Source organism: Seriola lalandi, unplaced genomic scaffold (genome assembly GCF_002814215.2).
Source record: "Seriola lalandi dorsalis isolate HSWRI2012SDOR001 ecotype SW California unplaced genomic scaffold, Sedor1 jcf7180002054441, whole genome shotgun sequence".
Lineage (NCBI taxonomy): Eukaryota > Metazoa > Chordata > Actinopteri > Carangiformes > Carangidae > Seriola > Seriola lalandi.
The window spans coordinates 269,209-290,896 of NW_019524994.1; the positions used below are offsets into that span (position 1 = coordinate 269,209).

Here is a 21,688-nt window from a genome sequence, read left to right on the forward strand (position 1 = left end):
CAGAGTGTTTTTGTGGATTATGGATTTCTCCCCCACCCCGTATCCGTAATTCGATCCTGGAGGGAAACGATGGAATAAGTGCAGAGCTGCTGTGGCGTGGACAGACGGGCTGTACAGCTCTCTTTCTCTCTACTAGGGCTTGTTGATGGACACAGAGTGCGTTAATAAAAGACTTGTCCACTTTGCGCATCAAAACAGTGGAATGTGAAGAGCACATAATCAATGACTGTGGACAGGTCAGGATGCTCTTGCTGTCTTTCTAACTCGCTCTTTATTTCCTTGCCTCTCAAAATCGTCTGTTCACCCGTTTTTATTGTGCAAAGTCAGTATGTAGCTTTGGATTCAAATACTGGACCACGGCCAAAACTTTGAGTTATATATACAGTGGGTATTCAATAACATCTCTGACTAAGCTACTGACATGAGCTACTGTCATCTGTCAGTTTTTTCTTACCTTTATTTATCCAGGATAAAGGATTTGCTGAGCGAGTACGTTCTTATTCAGCACCGACCCACTTAAGATTTCTACAGTTACACAGTTAGCAGCCAAGTACAACAACAGCTTTCTACTGAGCCTCTGGGCAGCTCCACTGGAGAGATGTGGGTACACAGTGAGTGTCTCACTCTCAAGGGCCTCATTGGTTGTTGCTGAAATTTCTTTACAAATTTACCCAACAAGTTTGTTTTCCAATTTATTTAGATCCCTGTTATGTGCTGTATACAACAGCTATTAATCCAAAGGTCCAATACAAGTCAACATAACCACAACACCACTTACACACACACGATGGCAATACCACACAGAACAGCTACACTCTTATCAACATTAGCTTACATTAGAATGGCATAGAAATGGCGAAAATTAAAATTTAGAGATCAAGTTAATCTGAAGTCTTTTTTCAGAAGATGCTTTTTAATAATTTAAAAAATGTAAATAATATTTATTTAAAATCCAAAGTATTTTTTTATATTTGACACAATGTTGGATTTAATTTGTTTTAGGCGCTATAAAGATAATGGTAATAATAACAACAAATAGCATCAAATCAACACAATAAACCATCTGTTCCTGGCCTGCTTCTCTGAAACCTTTGAGCCCTGCAGTGATTTTATGCTCTCTGATAAGTTAGCATTATTTCCGTGTATGACTCTTTGCACCTACTCTTTGGTACACATTTATCCTAGTTTGAGAAAATCATGTTGACAAGATAAAGAAATCGCACAGACCACAAAAATCATGCACATTCATAATGACAAGAGTCAAACAGTGGATCAAGAAACACATGTAAACAGCATTGCATGGTCAAATTTAGTATTAGCTTCTGTCTGTCAAAAGTGGTTGGAGGTTATGTAAAACTATTCTTTTCACACTACCAATTTTTTTGCCGGTTAAGTTAAATCATCATAAAAAAGTGTAGATTGAGAACAAAGATCTTCAGGCTTAATTCCAAACTGCTGCTCTTTTTTTAAATGTCTAGTTTTATTCTATTATCTGTTCTATTTTAATATTCAGTAATCTGTATGTAATATAACCATGAACACATGCTTTTAATAGGTCTGCTTGTTTTGAATACATTTCAGTTTGGGCTTTATTGTAACCATGTTAACATGGTTAAGCATCAATTAAGCTGGCTACTTCACTTCCTCTCCGTCTCTGTGTGTTGTTGTCCTCTGTGTTAATGCTGGTTCAGTCGGACTCCAGTGGCACCAAAACTATGACATCTGTTTCATGTGAATCTAATGTAAAATCTAATCTAATCTAATTTAAGTGTTGAAACACAAGCATGGGCTCCATGGCTCCATGGCCATATACTGTATCCATATAGCCTTAATAGGAATAAAATACGACATGTTCGGGACACTTAGTGCTGCAGTGTAAATGTAGTATAACATTAGTGTGAGTTGCTGTACCTGCAGTGGATGAAGTCGGGGACGGGGTTGTGGACGCTGAAGGAGGCTGCATCCAGGTCTCTGCAGATCTCCACGTTGTCTCCGGCCATGAGGCGAACTGCCGCCTTGTTCTCATCGTCAAACACCTGCCTCTGAAGAGAGGCACACAGCAGCAGCATGAAGTCATCTAGAGAAGACAAGGAATAATGTAAGTATTTGTAATTCTTGTACCGGAATAAGTTCATCAACATGTGTTATTCAATTTAGCAGAAGAAAACAGCATCATTTCTTTATAATAAATATGCAATTGTTTCTTTTTGCCCTTTGAAGACAACTAAATTAGCTCTAAAACGAAAATTAGCTCAGTAATATTTAGTTGTGTACATATGTACATATATTCAACTACTGTAACTTGTGTCACAGGTTTTAGGTACTTGTACTTGAGTATTTCCATTTCATACTATTTCATACTTCTACTCGACTACATTTTTGAGACAAGTATTGAATGTTTTCTTACATCACTGCACCAGATTTAGTTACTAGTTACTTTACAGATTAAGATTTTACATACAAAACATATGAAATATGACGCTTTGTTGCACATTAAAAAAGTATAAAATAGTTCAAATTAGCTCCATCTTGATCAATTACAACAGTAAAATGCTTCTTACACATTGATGCACCAGTAATCTATAATAGTTTCATGCACAGGATGTATTTTTCTGAATCATAATTGCTTTTGATATATTAAGTATTTTTGCCTGCCCTATTGCGCCTTTCACTCAAGTAAAGGATCTGAATACTTTTATTTCTCCTTCAAACACATTTCCTGTATAACTAAGACACCTACAGATGAGGAATAATGAATTGGGCCTGGTGCGGAAATCTGGAACATAGAGCCACTTGACAACATTGGAGTCTGTAGTAGAGTTGGGAAACCTCCAGGGATAGTCTGAAATGAAAACATGCACCATTATCATAAAAAATGTAAAGACTTCAGATTTATTTGTGGAGCACTTTAAAAGGACAGAATTGGCAATAAGAGCGTTGACATGGTAACAAATAAAACCAGGAAAAGTGCATCACGGAGGAAGTGGACCAACGGCTGTTATGTGATGTCCTTATACAAAAAAACAAATTCAAAGCCTCAGTGCACCAGTGGACAAAGATATCGAGAGAAGACGTTTTCCACAGACATGTATTTGTGTTCTACTAGAATTTTATTTACTGTACAAGTTATATGCACTTAATAGTGAGACTTGGAGCACCAGGGGATATCACCTTAAAACAGCAGTTGTCCATCATGGTGGGGCTAAATGAATAGGTGATTAAAATTTATTAAGATAATCCATTAAACATTTATGTCATTTGTCAAGCAAAAAAAAACTAAACTACGTTGTTGTCACCTTCTAAAATGTCAGGATTAGTTGCTTTTCTTTATGTGATTAGAAATTAAAAACTTTAGGTTTGGGACAATTGATCGCACCAAACAAGAACTTTTAAGACGTCACTTTGGTCTTTGGGGACTTGTATTGAGCATTTTTCACATTTTTTACTAAAAGATAACTGATCTAGCTGACGACACCGACCTTTACAGGCTGCAGGTGGGATCCCGATGCAGATAAAATACTGGACAGTTAGCATACAGGCCAGGAAGCAGCAGTACTTGGGCCAGATCTCAGCGATGGCTTTCCTCCTTCGTCTATACATGACAGCTATCAAGGCAAAGGCATGTAGCATGGCGTAGAAGTCCATACGCTGCCCGATTACATTCACCACCAACAGCAGGCACGTCTGTGGGAAACACACAAAGAATTAACACATGAAGTGATGGAGCTAATAGTTTTTAGATAAAACATTATATACAGTGAGGTCCACAAGTCTGAGACCACTTTTCCCAACTGTCCCTACCTCAAGTCCAAACTTGTAGAAGAAGTAGTTGATGAAGTATTTGATGAAGCTGATGATGCCGAGGTCCAGGTGCTGCCGTGTGATGTCGTGGAAGATAACACGAGCGGCAGGAGGCAACAGCTTGTTCCTTAGTCTGAAGTATTCCTGATGGCGGTAGATGGTCACCTCAAACGCTAAGAGAGCCAACATCAAGAGGTTGTTCTGCACAGACAGAGAGAAGATTATACTGTGTGAAACATTTATTTCTTTTGTTGAATCTGCATGCTGATTCACATACACAATCATTTACAGTGCAGTCATGACAAGTCTAATTACCAGTTGCACAAAATGTGCATAATTTCAGTAGTATAGAGTAGAATACAAATTTAGGCAAAAGGAAGTAAAAAAGCACAAGTTTGAGAGTAACAGTGGATGTAGAACATTGGACATGAAATACTAAACAATTTGGGACGAGAACATCGTTTTATCAAATAAAAACACATTTTTTTAATTAAAAAAAAACATGAGTTGATATTTACGATATTTACTCGATTTAGTAAAAGAATTTAAGTCATCACTTGTGATGTGTGCAACTTGTTCAGTTTGAACATAGTGTAATCAAACTTTTTCTGATGTGCCACTTCATCTCTACTAAACTACAAAAACACTGTAGCCACTTCTGATGAACAAAATACACTTTTCATTTTTGCTACTTTAAATTTGTGTTTTCACGATTGAAATGTTCTTTCTCTTGCTGTGATGATGTCCTGTGTGTCCTGAAAACTATGAGCTGATGAATGTTTCCACTTCTCACCCAGAGGTAGCCCAGCAGGTCATTAGACTTATTCAAGCCAACCCAGATGGCTGGATCCACAGGTCCCTTATACAGCTCAGAATCCTTCAGCACAGTCCTCTCGTTTTCTTGGTAGCCTACCGGCTGTGGATGGAAACAATAAGTGTTGTTAGCTCTGAGCAAATCTAAGTTTTAGAACATGTACAAACTAATTATAATTAAAGTTGAAAAAATATATTCACCATAGAGCAGTTCTTGGAGTAGGATGGGGGATGTATGGACTTCAACTGGTACAACATTTTACATACGATGATGACACATGTCCACACAGTGCAAACACTAGACGCATGGGGCCGATACTGACTGTAGGGCAGTGCAAAGGCCCAGGAAGCCAGGAACACATAGTTGAACAAAGACACCTGCACAGGAGATAATACAGGCGATGAGGACTGAAAAACAGCTCACATAAATCCTTTTTCCACTGACATCCTCTTCGTCCTACTACTACCAGTAATAAGAATTATTCATTTCATTTCTCATTTTTCATTTAAAAGCATAATTAAATGCCATTTGTAAAAGTAATTTAAATAAAAAGTGGGTGAAAAAGCAAAGAGTAATGTGAGGCATATCAAAAACATAACAATGTACACATAAAACTGGAGATCAAGATTTATAAATAAAAAAAAAAAAATCACATTACATACATTTAAATCAATAGAAGTAAATTTTAATAAGAATTTAACAAACTAAGTGTGAGGAGGTTATCTAGGCCAAACCATTCAGCCAAACTCAAACAGCCCCAATGGCAAAGAAAACTCTGAGTAAGACTTTTTCCATTCAGTAACTAATAGCCATCACAGTTTGCTCAAACAACCGCAGATTATTATCTGAACAGTCTGCAGTGTAGCAGACAATCCTGGTTTATTTTCTGTTGGTTCAAGATGGCTCAGTGTCGCAAGATGAAGTGATCGACTTGATTTAAACAGCGTCTGAGCAAGAAAATCCAGCCAGAACCTTTGACAGTGGACTCCTGCAACTGTAGGTAACTGTGATGATTAAAATAAAAAGCTAAACAGTGATGACAGTCATTTATATACAAAACTTGCAAAGAAAAGGAAAAGCTCCAGAGACACTTTTAGTTTAACAACAACTTTAAACACAAAATAAAATCCACTATGAAAATCTTCGAAACCTCGAATCATTAAAAACACTTTCTTCCATATATCTGTTCTGTTTTTCAGACGCTCAGACAGAACGGCCCTCTCTTGCAGTATCTAAACAATCCATGGATTAAATTTCTTTTATGATTTTGACTGTAAAGCCAAGATTCAAGGGCAAGAAAAGGAACAGCAGCAACATCTGGAAGACTTACACCTGTGATGACAGGTAACTGTAGAACTGACTCATACAAACTCAAATATGGAGGAAAAGTGGCCCCTGTCGCTGCACATAGTGAGTTGAGTCACACTTCTTTCTTTAGAGGAATCCCAAGCTTTCGTACCTCTTTGACACAGACCAGAATGATGTAGCAGGACACAATCTTGATGATGTGGATCTCCAGCAACCACCAGATGAACAGCTGCAGTTTGTGGAAATACTCCAGGAACTTGAGGAAGAGCACGGTCAGACGGTCGACCACCAGGTGCCACTTATTCTTCAGGTCTGAAGTAGGAGAGATACAAACCAGATACACTTTAAACGGAAAGAAAACAAAAGTGAAGAGGTGCAAATGGAAACTGTTTCCAGGTTTCACACCACAATTACAGCAGTGTGTCCTCTGTTTAAACACCATTATCCAACTCCTGGCATTAAAAAAACGTGTCTTCTCATTCACCAACTAAAGCTGGGACAGACTGAGAATGTGATTCTCTCTCTACACCTCAGGAATAAGTCTGGAGATATTCTACATGTTTCTTACTGTCAAGTTATGCTTCAAGAATGTGCAGCTTCCCCTCTTGAAAGAGATTGATGCATTTACCTGAAGGCTTTTTCACTGGATTCCACTTAATGACCTTTCAGGTATTGTATGTTCAGCCAAAGTCTGGTATATTTCATTTTGCAGAGGTCTATAGCACTAGGTGACATGTTCATGCATTACCATTTAATCACTGTAGTTCACTTTATTATAACCCAACAAATGCACCACGAAGATTTTTTTATGTCAGACTTAGATTTCAGTCATGTAGCACGGTCAGAGACACATTTGACCACTATAACTGTAAATAATAAATACACATCATGAGAGCTGAGACAGTTGACAGACAAAAAACAGGAGGGAAGCAAATTTTTAAAGCAAAATTGGAAAAAAAAGGTGTTCTTTGTCCTCCATGATAGTAAATGTGTTTCTCTTGAGTTAGTTAGATAGTATTGGTCTGACATAACAAAACAAACTTTTTTTTTTTTTTTTTTTTACCATTTGCTGACATTTTACAGATCAAATGATCGATTAATCAAGAAATGAATCTGTGAGTTTATCAATAATAAAAAACCATAGTTGCAGCCCAATAAATCACCTATAGTTTATAAAAGATATGTACATGGAAAGTAAATCCAACCACTGAACATGCAAATCAGGGAAGAAATTTTCGTTAGGGAAAGACAAATTACAACACTGTATGTTTCCAATTTAAACCCAAGTATGACTAGGGTCAATGTAAAAGGCAAACATGTGTTTTATACGGATTCTGAAGCTGTCAAAGGTGTTGATGTAATTTTTTTCCCCCACATAAGATCAAGATGGATGGAAACATACCTAAAATCTTGTATTAACAAACTCCAAACTGTTGCTTAAATTACCTGAGAAGAACACTTAATATTTGGTTTTATATTCTCACAAAGGATATAAAAACTCCAGCCACAGTTTGGTGGTGGGTTTATGTTTTTACAAAAGGCATATTATCTCAGGTTTTAATAGAGGCCTCATTGTTTGGATAAGAGACTCTGAGAGCATATAGCCTTCATAGCCTGCAGCTCATTATTAACTGAGAGGCCTTGCGGGGTCGTTTTTTATCACCTATTTTATTTTCTGTGTATATAAACAACATTTTAATTTAAGACCAGTGTGACTGTCTGTGTAAATATGCTAATGGTGCAGCTTTAGCTGGTGTTAGCAGGGAGATGTAATGGGTGAAAGTGAGCACTTGAGCTACACGTTGTGTCACAACAAAAAACCGGAGATAAATTTCACAGAACCCAAAAATGTGCAATACAACACATTTTTACAACTTTGCTTGGGATGATTAATGGCCGGTTGGCGAAAGTACAGGCAGCAGATACTTGGGCAGGAGACTGAGCTTCTTTAAGAGAGCGTTGGCCTTTAAAGATTGTGCGCAACATATGTCTTCTGAGCAGACTGAAGAGCCACAGGCTGAGAGAGATCTGAGAGAAAACATCTCTACACTCAGGACTGAAGGTGCTCTGTCAGCACACAACAGCACATGTGAGAGGGGTAAACATGGCCAGCAGTGCGGGAACAGCCTGAGCAAAAGCTCACATGAGATTCTGAACTGTTTAAATAAAACTCTGCGATGTAACAGCACCTCAACAATAACTTTTTAAACATTTTTACGATTAGATGATGAATCAATTATTTGGCTTTCAGACAGTTAATCAACATAGAGTTCATAACTGATTGATCACTTGAGTCATTCTTGAATTCGGTGGTTTTACCTTCTCAAATGTGTCCTAAAGGAGTTTTTTTAAATCGAAAACAACTGGACTAGGTTATTTGTCTGTGAAGACGTTTCACCTCTCATCCAAGAGGCTTCATCAGTTCGTGTACGCATCTGACCAGGCTAGGACTGGTCCTACGAGGACCTACGAGGACCCACGAGGATCGTAGGACCAGTCCTAGCCTGGTCAGATGCGTACACGAACTGATGAAGCCTCTTGGATGAGAGGTGAAACGTCTTCACAGACAAATAACCTAGTCCAGTTGTTTTCGATTTAAAAAACTCCTTTAGGATACTATGACCTGGACAAATGAGAATATACACAGGCTTATTCCTTCTCAAATGTGAGGTTTGTGTTTTTCATCAAAGATACAAATCTTTGGCTTTTGTGATGAACAACTTCACTATTTTCTGACATGATCAATAGCTTAAACAATAAAATAGTCAGCAGATTGATTAATAATGAAAATAGTTGTTAGTTGCAGCCCTGAAATGTTTCACTGCATCGTCAGCTTCTCAGTACCTGAGCTCTGCTCGGTGCTCGGCTCTGGCTCGGTCCCCGCACTGCAGTGGTGGCTATCCTCTGTACTGGACTGCCGCGGGTCAGAGAAGCTCCTGGGCTTCTCGCCAGTCAAGTCAGCGTCATCCATCACCACCACAAGGGCCTGGTTTTTCTCCTTCTCCGGCCCCCACTCCCCCTGCTCCTCCTGCTTCTCCTGCAGGTCCTCTGCCTCCTCCTCCTCCTCTCTGGGGAGCGCTGCATCCACCGAGGTGGCGCTGAGCATGGTGAGGTCTGCCAGACTGTCTGGGTGCACCAGTCTGAAGACAGGTAAGAAAGTATTACACACAAGGACACATGCATGCAGACTCACAAACACAGGTGTATTTCTATACTTGTGAGGACTTTGAGTGACTTGGATTTTTTTTTTCCTTGCTAAATTTTTTGGGGTATTTAGGAATTGGTTTTTCAAGGGCTATCAGTAAATAACAGGTCACCACTAGGTCTCAACTGTTGTGGAGAGACGCATGCAATGAAAGATGGAGGCCATCTTGGACAGTACCAACCATCCTCTCCACAACATTCTGGCAGGACAGAGAAGCAGCTACAGAATCAAACATCTCATCTCAGTGCGCTGCAGAACCGAGAGGTTCAGGAGATCTTTTGTTCCCACTGCCATCAAGCTATACAACAACTCAGCCAAAGGAAGTGGACTAATCTAATTATTATTGTTTATTTATTATCAACTGTTATTATTATTATTATTATTATTATTATTATTATTATTATCATCAACAATAAGCTAATGGACACATGAATTTCCCCTTGGGGATAAATAAATCTATCTATTTAGTAGTTGTTTTGAGGCCTTTGTGGTAGTGTCTCAGACTGAAATATACATGTATACATGCAGGGGGTGTTTTGGGATTTTTCCCACCCGCTTGAAACCGTCAGCCAGTCGAAGACTTTAACAAATTAACTGCAGTGGCCAGTGTGGGACTCTATTCCAGTAATCCATGAAATAAAAACTGAACAGAAAAACTTTTAATGGCATTATTCCTACGTATATAACCCCCCCATGCATTAATTTGCCCTAACTGTGACGCATAATAAACCTTGAGGCATCTCTTAAGCTGCTTTTACATCACTTTGACTGTGAAGAAGGGACAGATTCGGCTCAAGACATTTGTATGATTATCGTGTGAGGGTTACAAATACTGTGCACTGACAATATATATCAATATCTTTTAAATTTGGCTTTATCTACCTTTGAATGATGGATTCAGGCTGAGAGGCATCCATGTTTGTTTGGTGAGCACTTCTGCATCATTAATTCTATCTAAACCTAAACCCTAACCCCAGCATAGAAGTTCAAGGCAGGTAAGGTTTTTCTATCGTTCCTATCTTTCTGAAGGTATTCTGTCCTCATAAGTATATAAACACAACACATACTCATAAACATGGTCCAGGTGATTCTCAAAAGGCTCCAATGCAAACATTCGGATGGACTCGTCTGCTCCGTGTCCGCTAACTGAACAGCAGAGCAGCGTTTCATCAGGCATTGTAATCGAAAAAGCAGTGCACATTCCTTCTGCATTCTTTAAAACAATCTCCGTTGTTTGTTTGTTTGGGTATCAGAGGTTTTTTTTTTTCTTGCAGTAGATAAACCATAATAGCTGAAGGGAGGCATTAACCCTTTAAAATCTTCTCAGGCAAAGGCGCAAGGTCAAAGGTCGGGTTTGGCTTGCATGAACCGGCTGCACATCAAGGCAGGCATTTCATTATCCAGCGGTCATACTTACTTGCTTTGCTGAGGGGGAATTTTTTGCTTGATGCTGCTCAGAACAATAAAGTTACACAGAAGTCAAGATAACAGTGAGGAGAGAGACCGACACAGGGAGGCTGCAACTGACACTCAAAAACCCCTTCAAAATATCCACATTAAAACGCATGAAAACTGGCCAAAAAAACTCCTGTGGTTTGGGGGAGACAAGCTTTTTTCAGGAAGGGAATTCAGTGCACAGAGGGGGGTGAAGATCATTGGCAAGATATCCAAAGGGAAGAACATTTTTTACAGATTCAAACATGCTTGAGAAAGAAGTTGTCGTCACAAAAGCCAGACAGTTTGTGAAACCATTGGACAGAAGAAGAAGGGTTTGGATTTGGAGGGGGGGTTAAAGATCCAGAAATCTAACAAAGAAGATGAGAGGAGAAGGCTACAGGCAAAATAATATGATACAGAACCTGAAAAAGAACATCATTCATGTGAGTGACAGGAATTAAAATATTCCAGAAGATCATCAAAGTATCATCTCTTGCAAAGGGTAAAAGGGGAAACTTCAGTGTGGGAGGGAAAGGATGTAGGACAAGGGAGTTCGGACTCCAAGGTGAACTTGGATGTGGTTGGATGCCACAGAAATCGAGCAAATACCCACCTATTCATGATCAGATAGACACGCTCATTGACTTTAGCATGGCTGTGAGAAAATGGTGGCAGAGGAGAGATGGCAGCAGGTCACAGGGAGAAGCAGAGCAAGCGGCGGCATAACGATGGAAAATCCACAACAACAAGACAATAAAGTTAAACACACCACACCGCAGACTGCCAACATGTGAATGTTATAAGACAGAGCTGCACGACAGAGCACACAGTGACAGATGCATGATGAGAACAGTGGTTATAATGGGCGTTCAACAGGGTGTGATCATCCAGAACAGAGGGGGATGAAACGGGATGAATGCTTTTTATCTTTGCTGGGTTCCATTTACTGTTGTTGAGTAATTGGCATTCTTGCATAATAATTGAGTATTATTGCTTATCATCTGTGAGTGGAATCATATTATTATGATATAACCCCAGTTTGTGCCTCTCATGTATCATCACATTCAAGTCACAGAGGATAACAACTGTATTTCTGAACATTGACTATGGCCTCTGACTTCTTATTGTGTTGTAGATGATCAGAGTGACACAAATGAGAGATTTCATTTTTTGACAGTTGATAAGAGTTTAACAGCACTTACTGTTGTTTCAAAGGTACAGAGACATTTCTAACCTCCTCAATGAGGATGAATATTCTGTCTGACACTTATTAAAAAAATATTTTTAACTAATTTCTCAAGTTACACCATTATTTCATTGGATGATCTGGTATTGATTTAAATGTTAACACGCAAAAAGGCAGAAAATGGAGCTAATTGTGATGTTAATGAACTTTTCATTGTACACAGAATTAGGTCTGATGCAGGGCCGAATTAACCTCTTCAGGGGTAAAAATGTGTTGTTGGGCGGCTAATCCCCACTGTACATGAAAGTTTCATTAGTTCCTCAAACACCCAGTTGATATACTGGTAGTTGCCCACTTTGCCTAATTGGTGATCCACCTTTGGTCGGATGTACCGCATAACAGTAGAACACGGTTCATTAACAGAACATCAGTTTTTAGTATTTTATATGTGATTTTGCCATATTGTGAAATATATTTATCTGAAAATATCCTCATTAGCATCCTGATGATGATTTCAATTATATCTCCCAGCTCTACGTGTTAATTCGGCAGTGATTTGAAGAAATAAAGGGGAAAGGGGGAATCCGTTAGTCAATTCAATGAATCAGCAACAGCTCTGATAACTGAATAATAGTTTTGAGTTATTTTTTTTTTTCTCTGATGTCCGTTCCTCAAATATGAATATTTGCTGTTTTCCTTCCCCTTTTTTGCAAAATTGATTCTGACTAATGGTCAAAACAAAACATTTGAAGATAATGGACAATGGGATAAACATTTTATAGAGCAACTGATTAATTGAGGAAATAATCGGTAATGAAAATGATCGTTAGTGGCAGCCCTGCAGTAATTGCATGTTGATACATTCACACATGATGTAGTGTTTTCCCAGAAGTCCAAGTCCCCATTTAACACCAAGTAGAAAAGCGACTGCAGTTACATTAACCTTTGTTGTCCTTTCACCCATTTCTAATAAGGCAGGATATCATAACTTCTCCGTGAAACACTTTGTATTTAACTTTTGTTTGACTGTCTTTACAGTTTATAATTCACTCATTTGAACTAAGTTAAACCAAACACAAAAGAACAAAGAAGTAAACTTTTTAATCATAACTGGGGTCTAAAAAAACAAAGAGTACGTGTCTCACCTGTAGATAGTGCTTTGCTCTTTGGCTACTACAGCCTGGAGGTCAGTGAGCTGGAGGAAGCGGTCGTGGAAGTAGTGCAGATGGAGGATACATGCCAGCAGGAAGGAAGTAGGAATGAAAATCCTGGTGAACAGCTCGGCCACAGAGAACTCCTCCAAGCCCAGGTCCTTCAAGCTGCAGAGATGGAAAGATTTAGAGAAAACAAATAAAAGAAACTGAGATTTGAGGATATTGTCTGTTTGTGGTATCTGTGGGTGAGGAAGGTGGACGTCAATAATAAGTCAAAATTCTATGCGTCGATAAAAATTAAAAAGGAAATTAAATGCTTTCCTTTCTTTGCTGCTGGCATAAGATAAAGATTTGTGTATTATCAGTATTGTTATATGATATCATTCAAACAGTGATTCCCAGTATAGTATGTATTGCTACACAAAGCACACATCACATGTACATATAAAACAATACACTGTTTACAAACTGAGGCTAAAACAACATTTAGATACTTTAAATACATGTTACTAGATACTACGTCCTTGAGAACAACTTTCTTTTTTTTCAAACAATCACAACCAATCTACACTTTCGTCCTTAAAGTAAAGCTATTTAACCTTTTGCCTATTGTTTACATCTGCATTATGTATCTTTTTTCTTATGTATTGTTCATTGTTTTAATCCTGTAGAGCTTCCGTCTTCTTATCTGTTAAAAAAACAATAGAATTATGTTAGGAAGCTAAAAAGCAAATCAGTCAGAGTCAAACATGTGGTTTTTACATTTCAGAGACTTGAAACTTTATCTATAAAATGTGTGTTGGAGCAACCACCAGTATTTCCATGAATACATATTCTTCCATTATCTAAAACCCCAGGGTACCTATAATGTAGGCAGTGTTTTGGATACCAACAAGGTCTACAAGTTAAAATCAAAGAGAGAATAGAAGTTTCGTCCTTGTTGCCTGTCTGGAGAGTGAGACCAGCAGTGAGTGCGTAACCTGCTCCTCAGACCTGTAGTTGCTCAGTGGAGCTCACCTCTGTTCGTCCAGGCCCGTCATTTGGGACCAGAGGCTCACCGAGCTTTTAAACTGGAAGGTGTAGACCAGGGTCAGGACCAGCATGGTATACATCACCACTGACATCCAGAAGTACTTCAGGATCCTTCGCCACCACTCATAGTGCACCTGGATCAAAATAATAGTAATTGTTTTACAGAGGGTGTGATTTATCTGACATTAACAGGTATAATGCATTAAACTACACACTGCAGCCAGAGGACATCTGGATTTAGGGAGACTGCTTTTTTGTACTGTAGTTGGGGCTATAAAACAGTCAAGAATACAGTGTGGATTACAAGCTTGCTGTACACAAACTTTATGACACTACTAAAATTGTCAGCACCTTCTGTTTTTGGGAAATTGAATTTGGAATCTTAACAGCTTCCTACCTATATAAATAAAATTTGGAATAAACTCTGGCCATAACACTTATTTTATTTAGCCTTACTTCAAATGGTGACAATACATTAAAGGGGCTACTTCAGAGCAGCGCTACGTCTTCAAGGTAGACTGGAGGCTCCAGTGAGTCGCTATCGGAAAGTGACAGGACGGGCTGGAACAGGCAGTGGCTAGCTGGTTAGCATGCTAACTTCAGTAGAAGAAAAGAAGTGATAGAAATAGAAGCAAAACAAATAGTCTGCTTTCCATTGTTAGAGACAGCTCTTGGTGAGTAAAGGAAAGAAGTTTGATGCTGAAGTCTCAACGTTTCTTCTACACTGGTAAGTAAACAGCTGTTAATATTGAATACTGACTACACTTAATTTAGTTTCTAAAAGAAAAAGTCATCAAACCTTTTTGGTCTGGTGATTTGTGCAAATTAAAGAGAATTTTATTTTATCTTATTTTATTTTTATTTGGAAATGTATACAAATTTGACACACAGCAAGGCAGCCATAAAACACTGCATGTAACTACATGTGTCTGTCTTTGTGTGAGCTCACATACACGTAATGTATGAATGCTCTCAGTCACTGGTGTGTTTTGGTACCTGGTAGAGCGCCACACAGGAGAGGAACATCATCATGTAGATGATCTTGTACATGACGATGGTTCCCTCGAAGCTGACGAAGAAGAACATCCCCCCACAGATGTAGATCCAGTATTTGACCAGCAGAGCCATGACCATGTTGCCCAGAACCTGCATGGTGTCCTGCTCCCCTCCCTCCTCAGAGTCCTCCTCTATAAAACACAGCAGCGAATCAGAAAATTGCACCAACTGATAAATTAATGTGTATTAATAAACATATTTCATATTATTACAGCTGTGCTTTACTATACTGTCATTCTTTATCCGTTTTTATAGATCAGCCTCCACTTATGGGTGCCCACAGGAGGCGTTATACTGAGGATGTACTTTAATAAACACCAACTTATACATGCTTACAACTATATTATAGTTGGATATAAACTGTATCAAATGTTTACATACTGCTTACATTTGCTATGTGTGGACACTATGCAAGACTGTCTTCCACAAAACAGTGCTTCTATATGTAAACGCTGGAACCACACTGGAAGATGATGAGAAAATGCTTAGACTGCCTGGTAGAGTATGAATGAATAACTTTAATAGTATTGTAATCAAACCTTTTGCCCTCGTGAGCAGGGAGGGTACAGATGTGGATCAATTACAAAACAGCCTCCACATTCCTCCCTCATTGTGAAATCAAACTAAATTAAAATATAATGTGTCCAGTGTAAACAAACAAATAAACCTGAAGGTAAAAACAAGAAACTTCAATCATTTCTATCCACCATCTATAAATGTTGGTAAGTGCCAAAAGTCACCAGCTCTATTATGTTCTTGTTCAGATACCTGCAAATAATAGTTGTGGCTGGTAGAAGTTATATATTTACTTTTTGAAGGGTGGTGCTAGCAGCTGGTGGTAATTTCCAAAATTAGTTATACTGTAACCAATATCATATAGTATTTATACTATAATCTGAACACAATAAGAGACCAGGGCTTACCCTTTTTCTCCTGATCCTCCACATGAACATCTGAGAGACCAGCACTGTCCTCCTTTTGTTTTTCCCATCTCTCTGTAAGGGTCTGTCTCAGCAGCAGCCAGAAGCTCAGCAGACACAGGACCTACACACAATAAATAAAATGTTTAGACATACAGATGACCAGCAAGAAAAGAAAAGATGAACCAACAAATCATTTGCATTTACTTTACCCTGCTGAGACAGTACGGTACAGTACAGATACAGTATATGTATACACAGTAAATCAGATTTGAGCTTCTGAAGTTAAAGTGAATTGTCTAAACCTTCAGACGTGTCTTGCATTCATCTGGGACTTAGAATAAACCCAGGTGTGAAATATAATTGCTCCTCCGCTTCTGAAGGGAAGAACATATGCACTGTTTAATAAAACAGTAGAATGGGCGATTAAAAAAAGGGCAACACCACTGCAAGTCTGTGGTTACCTACTGATGTATAAAATGTTTTTCTAGACGCAAGTAGCTGAGGTTCAGCAGCTGCCAACATGAAAGACGATTCCAAAATGTCAGAATACTGCAAACCTGACCTTGTACTTCAGCAGTACAGTGTATGACTGCCCTCTATTATTAAATGAATTGAGAGTTTGACAGTCCCATTTAGTAAAAGGTTACTTTCAGAGTCTAAAATATATGCTACTGGCTGCATACAGAGTACACCTGTTGCCTAAGAAATGACTGCACATATTAACTACCATCACTTTTAATATCAGGCTGTTAACTGTAGCTCACAAACCTTGGATGAAAGCGAGTGGAAAGGATTTTTCTTCCTGACAAAGAAGCCAGAGACTTCAGGCATGTTCTCAAAACTGAAAATGTACTGCAGAACTATCAGCAGGTTGCCGTAGGCCACCATGAAGGGAGACGACAGCATTGCGTAACGCCTCCGGTCTCTCACCATCCACAGCATGCAAGACCAGATGAGGAAGACAAACGTCAGCCAGCTGACGTACGTGATGCTCCACGCCTGAAGAGAACAAATCACAGAACACAGTTTTCACTCCCTTTATTTACAGAGGTACAAAATGACTTATGACATAGCTTGGCATGTCATATATTTCCACATGCGTTCAGCTACTCAGAAATGGCATCATTTGGCATGTGCATGGTACTTCATGTTTCAGATTTTATCCAATTACTTGGGTTTCTTGCCTGCATCTCCTGTAACTCCAGGTTTGCAACACAGAAACTTTCTGTGTATGAATGGAGGGAGGAGAACAAAGCGGAATTTCATGGATAGATTTAGTCCTATTGTTTTTCTTTTTCCTATATTCTTTTGGGATGTATATGTAATGACTTTTGGCACTTCAGTTCCCATCATGCTTTGGGTGAAACCAATGAGTATCGTTGCCATTCAGTCAGAGAGTCAGCTGCTTCCTAAGGAAATTGTTAAGATGTTATGGCTACCTATTAAATAAAGTGCAACTGTTTTATTTCTCAAAATGAAGCCTCTCCATGCTGCTAGGATTTAAAAAATTCAATTCAATATACTGAATCCTTGTGGAGAGACGCCGGGTCAAAAATACTGGAATAGATACTGGAAAAGAAAAGGAGTGACGTTGTATTTTACAGGTCAGCCTTTTCCTAATATTTTCTTGAAGTTTTCCTGGGAAGAAACATGTAGTTTGGTGTTAATTGCAGGAAAAATAGAGACAAAGGTCTGAGACTGTTATTTCAGTTACTTTGATTAGTTGTGATGAGTTTATTACTGATTTCCAGATGAATTTCCATGAAAGAATTTGCTCCATTTAATCCCCAGTGAATATTTTTACTCATGCATTTTTAAGTGGAAGCTTTATTTTAAATTTGTGTTGAATTGTTTGCTTGTTTGTAGACACGTTTCACATTTTGCATGTTCAGCTCATCTGTTATCCTCTAAATAGAAATCTCAAGGTTGTGCTAGCTTAGCAATTAGTGATGACTGGAGGTGTACCAACTCATCACTCTCTATTCAATCACTCTCAGGAGATTATTTGGAAATGGACTTTACAGATATGTAAAATAAAGCAATTTAAAGAGTTTTTTTTACTGTAAAACTCCCCAAACTCCCCTTTGTGACCTAACACAAACATGAACCCGGTTTCTTCAATGATAGCTTTTTTTACTCTCTTACATGATTTCTAAACAGATTTATGGACATCTCTCAAAAAAAAAACGGATGGAGTCAGGACTCTGAGAAGAAGGGATGCAAACTTTAGGGTGAAATGCATCAACTGGGTGGTAAGGGTTCATATGGTCTTATTCCATATTAGGTTTTTGTAGTTACTTTGTGTTACTTACTTGTTACTCACCACAGGTACGACTTGAATTACTTGTATTTCTGAACTGCATTAAAAGAGCGAACCATTTAACACATTTCAGTCTGTTACTGAGTTATAATCAAACTCAAACTAAACAACTGTTAGGTTTTTTTTTTTTTTGACTATGATTCATCCAGGAATGTTTAAACTGAGAACAGATGTTTTTTCAGTAACATCCTACCACACATTGAGTCGTAGAAGCTGCCCAGTACAACCACAGCTCCCTCCTGCTGCTCAGCCAGCAGTCCCACTGGAGCACAGAGTGGTTCAGTGCCTTGCTCAAGGGCATCTTAATCGAAGGCGGCATTTGCTAACCACTCCAGACCAGCAGGTCTGAGGCTTTTAATTTGTTACTTTCTGGTTACAATGCTGCTTTCATGTCACGTCAGATTAAACTATAAACACAAACCACAAACTGGAAAACAACAGTCACATCTTCATTGCTATAGTTTTAATACACAGGATCTGTTTAGGGGTTTTTCTTTTTCTAACACAGGCAGTCCTATTTAGAAACAGCAACTAAGTAAAAGTGATTTTGGACCTCCCCTCCCCAACATCCAACAAATACTTGACACAAATGCAGCCACTTTCTGTAACTCCTATGTTACACCACCTGTGGGCTGTATTACTCACCATCATGGCAATGAGAGCACAGATGTAGCTCTGTTTCATGATGAAGTGGAAGACTTTGACCATCGCGCTGACTCCTCTTTTCTTCATCCCATCCTCGCCTCCCTCAGACTTCTCCTCTCCTCCCTCCAACACCGAATCCTCTGGGGGCAAACACACTTCATACACACACTCATTCTTCTTCTCTGGTTGGACACAGAAACACAACTTGTTACTAAAGCAGTTACAGTGCTCTCGTCTCCTCAGTTAATTTAGGCACTCCTGTGATTTGGTGTCGTACTTTGGGGGCAAAAGGAATGGTAGAAACCGAGAAGCCTAGGTTTCCTGATTTTAGACCCGAGTATGGAGGGGAAAAAAAACTAAAAACATTCGATCTTTATTGGATCACATTTTTCAAACTGCACACACCCAGTTTGTAACACAGGCCTTTTGTTAAAAAGCTGTAGTTTCCAACCCAAACAAGTCGTTTGCTCAGACTTCACAAAGTAAAGTAAATATAATCCAGGGCAGCAGAAGAGATCCGCAGCACTTTATACATTATATATTATTCTGCTGAATTAATAGTATTGATGAAGTCACATGTAAGCATTTTGGATAATTTATTCATTTCATGATCTGTTGGATGGTTTCATTTACTCTATAGTAATGTTAATTATTGGAATTGTCTCTGTGAATAGAGCAAAATAATTCAGTTCATTAATCTGCAAAATGTTAATATTGTCTTTTTATACATTTTATTCAGCTTATCTAATGTTAACTTTCAAGAAACCTGGAAAACAAACCTTATTTATCAACCAGGCTTCAAAGGAGGTTTCTCAATGTGGGTCTCAGAATTTGTCTCAGCCCACAAAAAACAACATATTAATTTTAATCAAGCTAAAACAATAATTAATTATAATTTGGCGGGGCCAATTTAGAGAGCATTCATAGAGAAAGACCAGGCTCCAATAAATTCCTCTGTAACTTAACTATGTTACACCACCCACCTGTAAGGACACTTGTTATCTTATAGATATTAAGTTAAGTATTCTTACTACTGTGGTTCCTCTCAAGTTTAACTCCATTCAGTCAGATCTTTTCAAGACAGAGTAACACTCTATTTTAAGACAACCATTTATTATTATTATTTCGCATTAATGGTACACAAATATTTAATAAACACACTAAAATGTGGTTGTAAGCAGCTATATTGCCTATAACAACTGTGTTTTACTATATTGTGTTTCTGATTATACACCAGCCTCCACTCTTTGGTGTACATAGACACCTGCTTACAACTACATTATAGTGTGTTATAGACCATTTATTAAACATTTATATAGTTTATAAATATAAAAATATAAAGTTTATATTTATACTGTTTATGAATGTTTAAACAGCTCACCTGTACCGTCACTAGGCTGGTCCATTTTATACTGGGGGGTGGAGTACAAGTCCAGGCAGACTGGTCCATTCTCGGCTGTGACAAAGTCAAAGGACGTCCCGTTGGAGGTCGGCACAACCTGTAGATCATCATTAAAAATTACAAATAAAATTTCTGACTGTGGAACTGATTTGTTATGGGATCACACGTCTATAGAGAATTCTGTCCCACAAAGACAAACAGGAGTAACTCATTTTGTGTGATTAAATGATTTATTAACTGGATATTCTGCTTTTCAACCAGCAAAAGTTTTTTCTTAGTCTCAGTAGCAACTTTGTTACTATACTTTGTCTTTGTGGGGCGGTAGAGGAAGATTCTTCTACTTTTCACGCTGCACATTCTTTGACTTAAGCTGCCTTATAACCCTGAGCTGCAGAGCATTTCATAAAATAAAAATCCAAAGGGAATAACTTTGATATTTGCTCTGCCTTTCTGTGCTTTTGAAAATATGGGAAATATAAGCTAAAAATTTAAAGAGTAGGTTCACAGTGGGAAACTCTTAAACACTGGCTGTGGGGTAGCCCCAGTCTATGTGGGTGCAGTGTGAAAAGCATTTTGCAGTGATTCCTTTTCTTGCAGCAGGGCTGAGGGGTGAATGGGGGTAAAAATGCACAGTTTTTAGACACATCCAGAGCAGCCCCCACCTCAGTTGTACTGATGCCATCCTGGGTGGAGAGGAGCTAGGAGGAGAAAAGAGCATACAAGACAAGGTGTGTTATCGATGAGCTGCTGAAGTCAAAGGCCTCCTTTTTCTTTATAGTCACTGATAAGCAGGAACAAAGCCGAGCAGCACTTCTCTGCAAATCGAGCCCATCACTCATCTGTGTCTGCACACCCTAAAAGCTTTTAAACCTCAGGAGGTGGACAGTGGAGGCAGACCTTAATATGGGAACAAGGTCAGTGTGTGCATGTGCATTTCCAGCTGAAATCTTCCCAGGGATGAGTCTATCATGAAGGTGAAAGCTCGGGTAAAACAAGATGTGAGCTTGTGAACGCAATCGACAGCAAAAGCTTAAGTTTACAGTTCAACAAAGAGTCAGTTTCCTGTTATTTTAAACTATTGCTGAACAAAAGTATTACAGCATTTTCCCATTCCACTCTATTGTTGTTTAACAGCTCAACTGAATCAAATTGTTTAGAGGACAACATTAGTTACCATTTGTAAGAACAAGAAGGAAATGTGTTATTTGGGTTTTTAGCAGCCAAGCTTGTTGAAAGAAGTTAAAACACTTTAGAAGTTGAAGAAAAATATTAAACAGATCTTCAAGATATTTTCAAGGCTGTTTGGATTTTCAGCATGTGCTTCCTTAAACAACGCATTCATGTTTTTTTTACAATGGGATTCGTATTGTACAATGGCGTGCTAACCAAAGGATGATTACTTCAT

At 38.5% G+C, this 21,688-nt stretch overlaps 1 protein-coding gene across 1 annotated transcript in view; it reads right to left on the bottom strand.

The window, feature by feature from the left end:
- The window catches only part of piezo2b (piezo-type mechanosensitive ion channel component 2b), a 78,273-nt gene that overhangs the window by 24,526 nt on the left and 32,059 nt on the right, over positions 1-21,688 (bottom strand). Inside the window, exons 10-24 of the mRNA XM_087175280.1 lie at positions 20,263-20,380; positions 18,882-19,063; positions 16,685-16,915; positions 15,917-16,037; positions 14,934-15,124; positions 13,923-14,071; positions 12,897-13,070; positions 8,768-9,063; positions 6,075-6,235; positions 4,816-4,992; positions 4,595-4,717; positions 3,802-4,002; positions 3,480-3,684; positions 2,741-2,842; positions 1,912-2,077 (exon numbers count right to left, since the gene is read on the bottom strand). Of these exons, the coding sequence (XP_087031406.1) occupies positions 1,912-2,077; positions 2,741-2,842; positions 3,480-3,684; positions 3,802-4,002; positions 4,595-4,717; positions 4,816-4,992; positions 6,075-6,235; positions 8,768-9,063; positions 12,897-13,070; positions 13,923-14,071; positions 14,934-15,124; positions 15,917-16,037; positions 16,685-16,915; positions 18,882-19,063; positions 20,263-20,380 (2,597 nt within the window). The remainder of the gene's footprint in view (positions 1-1,911; positions 2,078-2,740; positions 2,843-3,479; positions 3,685-3,801; positions 4,003-4,594; positions 4,718-4,815; positions 4,993-6,074; positions 6,236-8,767; positions 9,064-12,896; positions 13,071-13,922; positions 14,072-14,933; positions 15,125-15,916; positions 16,038-16,684; positions 16,916-18,881; positions 19,064-20,262; positions 20,381-21,688) is intronic.